This window comes from Ipomoea nil, unplaced genomic scaffold, assembly GCF_001879475.1.
Source record: "Ipomoea nil cultivar Tokyo-kokei standard unplaced genomic scaffold, Asagao_1.1 scaffold1932, whole genome shotgun sequence".
NCBI lineage: Eukaryota > Viridiplantae > Streptophyta > Magnoliopsida > Solanales > Convolvulaceae > Ipomoea > Ipomoea nil.
In genome coordinates this window covers 4,082,688-4,091,112 of record NW_017618360.1, presented here as the reverse complement: position 1 = coordinate 4,091,112, position 8,425 = coordinate 4,082,688, and the positions used below count along the sequence as shown (strand labels likewise).

The window sequence follows — 8,425 nt, the reverse complement described above, 5'->3', positions numbered from 1 at the left end:
TACTTATTTTACTTTTATTTTAAGGATAAAAATATCCATTTTTACATAAGAGAGAAAAATTATTACTTTGAAAAATAATTGACGGGCTAATGTGCACACATGAATAATTTAAAAGAAAAAAAAAAGGCTATAAATATTTTTTTTTTTTTGGGGGAGGGGTGGGGGGTGTATTTTTCCTAAATTTTTCATTGTTCCAAAAATCCATCCCTTGATGACAAAGCTCTTGCATGTACGACTAGACAAACTATGTTATGGGACAAGTGGTAGGACCAAATTGCATTACCACATGTGACATTTATGCAATTATTAGTACGGCCTTATCATCTTGCTTTCCAGACAATCCTATAATTAAGGCACGAGCTCAAATATTCAAAAGAAAATACAAAAGCAAAATCACTTCTTGTAGTCTTCTCAAACTGCATTATCCTTCCGTCCTTATCAAGTATCGTGTCATCAACATATAATTGATGTTATCTACACAGATCATTTCAAGAATATATTGGAATATTTGAGAGATAATGGGGCAGGGGGACACAAATAGCAATCATTATAAGTTACCATGATCCAAAAACACATAAAATACATTACTTTAATTCATAAAATACACTATTGTAACACATAAAAGTATATTATTCTAACTTAGACATTAACTTACCTCAAAAATTTCATTATTCTAACACAAAAAATACATTAATCTAACACATAAAGTGATACATAAAGTACATATTCTAACACATAAAATACATACATTATTTTACCCTAAAATGTTCATTATTCTAACACACGCGTTGATGAGGTATGGACCCCAGTGGGCTAGGGGCCCAAAAGGAAAAGTAAACAAGCAAGTTGGGCTTCAAAAAATTGGGCTAGAAATAAAGACCCATTGATCCAGAGAAGGAACGGGCTAAGTCGAAGGACTCGGCCTGTAAACGGTCGAGTCCTAACAGTCCAATAGTTATGCTGTGCAATTGGTGCACATGGTTGCAAAACGACGTCATTTTGACTAAAAATGCATGTCTTTTTTTTTTTTTAACAAAAAAAAAAAAAAAATCAATTTCAATTCCCCTCAACAGCATTATTGTGAATATATAGTTATGAATTTGTAGATATATAGTTATGAATTTATGGATATTTAGTTCATTCATTGAAGATATTCAGTTCATTCATTGTGGATGTTTAATTCATTCATCGTAGATATTTAGTTCCTTCATTGTGGATATTTAGTTCATTCATTCTGGATTTTGTGTTATTCATTCACTGTGAATATATAGTTATGAATTTGTGGATATATAGTTATGAACTTGTGGATATATAGTTATGAACTTGTGGATATATAATCCAAATTATGCAAAAAAAAAAAAAAAAAAAAAAATGCTATTGCCAGGAATCGAATCTGAATTTTTTTTTTAAGTGGGACGCGCGTTTTTAATCAAAACGACGTCGTTTTTACAACCGGGTGCATAGCCTAATTTGCGCTGACAGTCGGTCTCAATAGGAGTCGGTCGGTCCCAGTGACCGTTGCTTCCTTAAAGGTGCATCATGAATGACAGTCAAACCTTGCCGTTGGAGCGGATGAGTAACACAGGAGGCAACGGCCACTGGCCTTAATTCTCATTCATTGGCATTTAATTACCCATTCAAAGCTTTGTAAACTTAGCACCTATAAATAGGACTTCAAAGACATTTGGAGGCAATTCAAGAAATTCTGATACACTTAAGGCACCATTTCAAAGCATTCTTAGTACTATCCTTCTTAGGCATTACATTTTTCACCTCACTTTTGCAATATACTTTCCGGTGAATCCACCAACTTCCGGTTGTGTTGGACCTCCGTGGGCATCTCAAAAGTCCTAAACCAACACGTGTGAAGCGAGAAGTTTTTTTTAAACATCAAAACGAAGTCGTTTTAGACCGTGGCCCACACAGCTGTATAATTTGCCCACAAATAGCCACATGATAAACGAATGAATATGCTTAATTATCAGTCGGACCCACCACAAAAAAGGAGCGGCCAGTATAATAAGATCGCATTTATGCAATGCAATAATCTATACAAATGATTTAATAACATCAGGCATCATGTGTTAAAATTGAATTTTGTTTCTCGTTATTTATGAGCGTACCCGTGAAGGTGTTGGTGGCATCTGTAACACTCCCATTCGCAACCTCCAAATCAACAGCAGATTTAGCTTGCACAAGACTGTCTAGGAAGTCCATCACAATGGGGTCGGTCCAGGGAGCTCCGGTTGGGGCATCAGAACCTGCCACCCATCCAAGATGGCCACCTTGAGGTGTGACTATCAGCAAACAATTTGGGTTTTCCTGGGCAGATGATAATATTAGGACATGGAGAGAGACTCACAGAATTTCATATGTTGTGGCTCATCTACTGATAACATACAATATAGCACCACCTAGTGCTGTGCTGCATAACAATTCTACTTGAATCCAGAGATTCTCTGTTGGTTTGGTGTAAATTCAGTGTGTGAGAAAGTTTAGAATTCAATCATATCCAGGACAAAGTCATCTCCCCGAATAATAAAATGCTATAGCAGATCAGGAAAAAATAAAATAAAAACCTCAATATCCTTTCGAGGGATTCCTCTTGATGGAGCAATTGGATCATTTGCAGCCTGCAAGCCCAAAGTTAGCATTAAGACAAATACTTCAAGAAGATCACATTCACCAGCAAGAGCCATAAAGATGACTATCACAACGGTTGAATATACAAATTACAAATGAATCTTTGTTACTCTGCTCAGATAGATTAAGTAAGCAAATACGAGCAGTACTTGCATATATTCAGTAGGTGGTAAAGAGATGATGCATTTATGTATTCAGTAGGTGGAAAAGAGAGGATGGTTGTTTTCTCTTGGTACATGTTTATGATGGAACTATGCCATTTGCTATTTCACAGGCTATAAAGAGCAACAAGAATTTGAGTTTTAATAAAAAGAAAGGATCATGCCTGGATGCAAAGTAAAGGAATGCAGACACTTTTAATTGAATCTGAGCTACTTGAGTTTGAATAATAATCATCCGCTGACTTAAATCCAAATGAAACTGCAAGCATAAAAAGAAGCATAAGCATTTCACGCAGGAAATTTTTCGTATAGGAGACAGCATACAAACCTCTTGTTATTCCTTCATCAAATTCTTTGACAGTTTTGGCATTAGCAGCTAATGGGATATTATATTCACCTCCAATATCTTCAAATAAAAGAGCATGCCTAAAAAGGCAAGAATCCAGTTAAACACGTCAATGTTGATTCATATCAACAGGTATAAAGAAAAACCACAAATCTCAGTTACTTTTTGAAAATTTTGCAGAGAGCATTTGCTAGTGCTTTGTCATAAACAATGTTAAAGCCCTTACGGAAGTCTTCATCTGCAATAGGCAAGTTGAAAGGATTGCACAAGGACACAGCACCGGACAGAGAGCAAGAATGAGATTCCTGAAATGACATGAGAAAGTCAAAGAAGACAAAAGTTGGATTACCAGAGTAGGAACTATAAATGGAATAAATAAATATAATCTGAAGGTCAAATAGTAAGGATATAAAATAACTTTTTAAGTGCAGGAAAAGTTGGGTTTTGTAATGTTTCAGTTATAGAAGATACAACTGAATGACTAATACTAGTTTATCAGCTGATTTATCCATGAATTACCTTAACAGGATGAAAGATCAACTTTAAAGAAAATTTAAATACAAAGTTAAGGCCTAAGGGCAAAACAAACTAAGATACCTGTCCAAGGTATCGAACGAGAATATTTGCTCCAAGAGACCATCCCACAGCATATAAGTTGGCATTTGGATAGCGACTACCAACATGTGCCACCACTTCATAAATATCACCAAGAAATGAAGCTGAATAAAACTGCATAACATAGACGTAAATCAGATGTGTTTAACTTTTTCATCATATGCCGAAAAACAACTCTATTTAAAAATAAAGACACTCCAAACATAACTATCAACTAAATTGTTTTTTAATATAGAAGTGAATATGTGATTCAGTTTAGTATTTAATTATAGAAGTCCAAGATTAACAATTAGTATGGTGATCAGTATGATTGAAAACAACCTATTGAAAAACTTGAGCATTCTTGAAATGGATTCTCATGTTAGAATGCAGAACAAGATAGAGTAATATTCTGAAAACAAAAAGTTGCACAATTATATACAGTATGCCTTGTTGATAGGTGAGACTTTTTTTCCACTGCATTTGCCATCATGTGGTAACAACAATAGAGTGTGCCACTAGGTCCTTTATAGAGTGTTTCACACTAAGCTTTTCAACCTTAATGGATACAATGAAGAAATACTGTTGTGAAAGACACCCAAGAAATTCCACTGGATACAGACTCTCTCACTTTAGTTCACTCTCAATCTCACAGACTTTGGTAATGTTCTTTTCCTCTCAACTCCACCACAGCCTTGTCATGTTGTCCAAAAAAGAGAAGCAAGATAGTTTATTTTAATCAAGGTATACCATCTTCAATTCATTCTTTCCACAGTGTTTACTTCTATTCCCTAGCACCTTTTTATATATATAAAGTCCCTCCCAAAGTAATTCTTATTTGCCTAAGAGCCTACTTTAGTTATCATTAGGTCTAATACTTGTTTCAAACCCTTTATCATTGAGCTTGAAGAGTTTGGGTCATAACTTAACAAAGGGGAACTAATCAATTGTATCAGAACCAGTAACATTTGTCAAGAGAGACATAGAGCTTCACTAAGATCTTAAAAGTAGAATGGGAAGGTAAAAAAAAAAAAAAAAAGAAAAAAGGCATCATATGCCTGACAATTCAAGAACTCATGTTTGACAGTGTGGTCTTGCTAATGAAAATGACAACTGATCATTCAACATCTTTCTTTATAAAATAGTACAAGAATAACAAGCAAAAGTATCAACTGCCCATTGTAGATCGCAAAGGGAAGGGCAAAATGCATGACAAACTGAGAAGTAAGAACTGTATGACTGATGAAGTAACTGAATTGATGAACATCCTATTCCTTGACTTTCTCCAGATGCAGCTTCTTTTCTTCTTCAGTCATGAAAGCAGTAATAGGAAACGATCTTCCAATGCCCATTGGAGTCTTGAAGTAGATTTTCTTTTGAGCTGGATCCTCAAAGTTCATTTCAACTATTGGCACCCAAATAAGAAGTTGCTTGCTCTTAACACCAGTCATCCTTTTCATCTTAGATTTCTCTACATAGGCAGTCACCTCAGCAGCATAGCTGACAAGGGTTTTAGTCCCTTCAAAGTAATGATTATATGGGGCCTTTTGCTTCATCCACACAAACCCAGTTTCACGAACATACCCACATTCTTCAAGGTCTTTCAGGGGAAGAACACCTTTGGGAAATCCCAACTCATGAAGGAGCTCAACAGAATGGCGGAAGCAATCTTCAGAGCCATAGATAATCTCCGCTCCTGCTCGCTCATCTTCACATGATTTCTGAACAGTAGCCATTCTACCACAAAAATCTAATAAAAAAGTAGGATTTGAATTGGTGTGGCATTGAAGTGTCACAATGCAGGGTTTAAATATAGAGACTGGGAAGGAAATTTCTATGGTTGTTGAATGGGAGTTGAGCTGCAATTGTTTGGTTGGAACTTGGAAGGGTTGTTCACTTGTTTACCTAACATGTGAATAAGCAAGATTATAACACAGCCTCACCTTCTCCATCTTTCAATCATTGAATTCCCACCATTAAATCTCGAATTTCTTAACCTATAATCCTATTAGCTTACATCAATGTAAAACAAACCGCAGTACCGCACTGAAATGCGTCTGCTAATCTTTAATAGTTCTCACCGAAACTTTGGAAGGTCAAAAACGCAAGACCAATTGCAATTCAAAATCGCATTGAGAGAGACTTTAATTCACCGAATGCGGCGATATGAATAAAAGAGAAACTAAAACAAAATATTAATTTCTAGCAAAATAGGTAGAGACAATTTCTGAGTACCTGAGCAGTGGTGACAGGACTATTTCCACAGCCTCTGCTATTGAAGACTACAACTCGCCAACCTTTAGTTCTAGCTCTCACCAGCATATGCCTAACGTAAGTGTCCTGGCTCCCCCCAGTCAGGCCTGGCTGCAACGTTGCCTTGTTAGCACACTTCTAAACACGGTCCATAGCGTGATTAAGATGACATACCAGTAGGATGAGCACAGGAGAATCCGGCGGCAGGCGGCGGTCGTCTCCAGCAACCCAGTCTAGGGCGACGGAACCATCGTCCTTGGTGCGCAGACACTCTCGCCGAAGTCTGAGGTCGGGGAGGGACCGGAAGAAGGCCGCGAAAATTGTCTCCGCGTGGCGATTCCAACCGATTATAGGGTATGGATGATAGGGACTTTGAAGGGATTTCAATGCGGGAAGGAAAGCATCTCGAGCTCCGCCGACGACTTCCAGTGAGGGGTGAGGAATGAGGTTGTCAGACATTAAGCGCGTTTTGGCTGCGACGGCGCCGGGAGCTGTGCTGCAGCTTCTAACACGGAAAACAGAGACTAATGGCCGGAGAGAGAAGGGACGAAAGGAGGAGGAAACAGGGGCCACGGCGGAGCCTATGGAGGCTCTAGCCATTTGCAGCTTGAAGATGAATGGTTGAAGCCAGAAGGAAGAAGCAAATAATATCCAAAATAAAATATGCAGTATTTTGGGAGTACTGTACAATGCCAGTTTACCAAAGAGAGAATTTGTGTAATTTTCTATAAAATAATTTTTTTTTAAACTAGATATATATATTAAAAAAAAAACATGTTTACTAATAAAGTTTTTCATTGTATTCAAAATAAAAATAAAGTTTTTCATTCTGAAAAGTAAAAGATATTTTCAGTTTTTTAAAAGAATTGGTGAAATTTTAATAATTGTTCTCTAGATGAAAAATATAATTATTGGCCACTTATTTGACTGTGTATCAAACTCTCATCTTTATCTACTTACATATTTATTCATTATTAAGATTACATTCATTATCACTCTCTTTTATTTATTACCATCTTTTATCATTTCTATCTACTGACATTTCTATCTACAAATCTAATAAGTGATAAAGTACATGATGCAGTGGTGCAGCCTATCAATAGATGAGGAATGCACCTCTGAGGGCTATTTTTGTCCTTTCCTATTCTTGGTAGTTATAACTGCTCTTTCCCTTCTTATTTGTATATAAGCTCATATTGAGGTTACTTCTTTTCAGTTCTATAATTTCTCCTCTCTTACTTGCCTAAAACTCTCAAAGGCTTTGCTTAATAATATGATTGATTTCATGCATGATCTGAGCTAGTTTATCATGGTATCAGAGCACCGGAGCTACGCCGCGGTGGTGATATCGGAAAATCAAAACAACAACAACGGAGGCTCAACAGAACAAGCCGGAGCCGGAGCTTCTTCGAGTCAGAATCCAATGAATGCTGATCATGCACAGGAGTTCGACGATCCTTGGTATCTTCACATTATGAAAAATCGTAATTTGATTCTCGTCTTTCCGCGTTTGTCTGAAGTCAACTATGCTTCATGGAGTCGATCAATGAGGATCGCTCTCGAAGTGAAGAACAAGTATGGATTTGTCGATGGATCCATTGTCAGACCTGAGGAAACTGATCGAAGATTTGCTGTTTGGAAAAGGTGCAACAACATTGTCTGCTCGTGGATCCTCAAGTCCCTCAGCTCCACGATTGCAGAAGGAGTCCTGTACCTTGAAGCTGCATCAGATCTGTGGAATACTCTTAAGAAGAGATATTCTCAAGTAGACTCACACAGAATTGCTGAGCTACAGAATGAGATCTATCGATGCTTACAAGGTAACCTCTCAATCAACGAGTATTTTACTAAAAGCAATGGTTTATGGATGCAGATGAATGCTATGAGACCAATTCCTGATTGTGAATGTATTCCTAAATGTTCTTGCACCTTAGTAAGTAAGATCCAGAAGGAAAAAGAAGAGGATCAAATTATTAGGTTTTTAGAAGGCCTAAGTGAAGAGTATGAGAGTATTAAATCTGCAATCCTTGTTATGTAACATATTCCTGCCATTGAGAAAGTGTTGTGTATGGCTTTAAAAATGGAAAGGAAACTTAAAAACTCTTTCAGTCAAAAGAACAATGATATGATTCAAGCCAATGTTCTCCAAAATGGTCAAGATCAATATGAAGAAGGACAACCTATGGTGGCAGTCTCAGCTCTAAACAGTAAGAAAAAGTACTGATGTTATCACATCTTTGCTTGTTATTATAGTTATTTTGAATCATCTCAGTATTTAAGTTCTTTAATTTTGCTTATTTATTACATATTTTCCTTGCTATTATCATTTAATTATGGTTCACACTTGTTTTGAATGTTTTACGGTGTTTGTTAGTGTTTTTGAACCATTGTAGGTCAATTCTATGAGCAAGGGAAGTTCAAGGATGAG

The 8,425-nt window shown here is 36.7% G+C and overlaps 2 protein-coding genes across 2 annotated transcripts; one reads left to right on the top strand and one right to left on the bottom strand.

Moving 5' to 3' along the window:
• Positions 1–1,683: 1,683 nt before the first annotated feature.
• Positions 1,684–6,692, bottom strand: LOC109146581 (embryogenesis-associated protein EMB8). Its single transcript, XM_019294259.1, has 8 exons — positions 6,172–6,692; positions 5,980–6,108; positions 3,748–3,879; positions 3,313–3,455; positions 3,133–3,230; positions 2,969–3,063; positions 2,580–2,633; positions 1,684–2,322 (listed from the first exon to the last, which is right to left on the bottom strand). The coding sequence occupies exons 1-8, from the start codon at positions 6,595–6,597 to the stop codon at positions 2,071–2,073; spliced, it is 1,329 nt and encodes a 442-aa protein (XP_019149804.1). The 5' UTR covers positions 6,598–6,692; the 3' UTR covers positions 1,684–2,070.
• A 614-nt stretch (positions 6,693–7,306) lies between these two features.
• On the top strand, positions 7,307–8,035 carry LOC109193914. The gene has a single exon (XM_019344740.1). It carries the CDS (start codon positions 7,307–7,309, stop codon positions 8,033–8,035), a length of 729 nt encoding a protein of 242 aa, XP_019200285.1.
• The last annotated feature ends 390 nt before the right edge of the window (positions 8,036–8,425 follow it).

Excerpts from the sequence above, each read along its gene's own strand:
- LOC109146581 (XM_019294259.1), bottom strand. The coding sequence starts at position 6,597 with ATGGCTAGAGCCTCCATAGGCTCCGCCGTGGCCCCTGTTTCCTCCTCC. Across the intron at positions 3,456-3,747 it reads TCGTTCGATACCTTGGACAG|GAATCTCATTCTTGCTCTCT; the intron begins GTATCTTAGTTT and ends ATGTCATTTCAG. Across the intron at positions 2,634-2,968 it reads TTCCTTTACTTTGCATCCAG|GCTGCAAATGATCCAATTGC; the intron begins GCATGATCCTTT and ends TTGGGCTTGCAG.
- LOC109193914 (XM_019344740.1), top strand. The coding sequence starts at position 7,307 with ATGGTATCAGAGCACCGGAGCTACGCCGCGGTGGTGATATCGGAAAAT.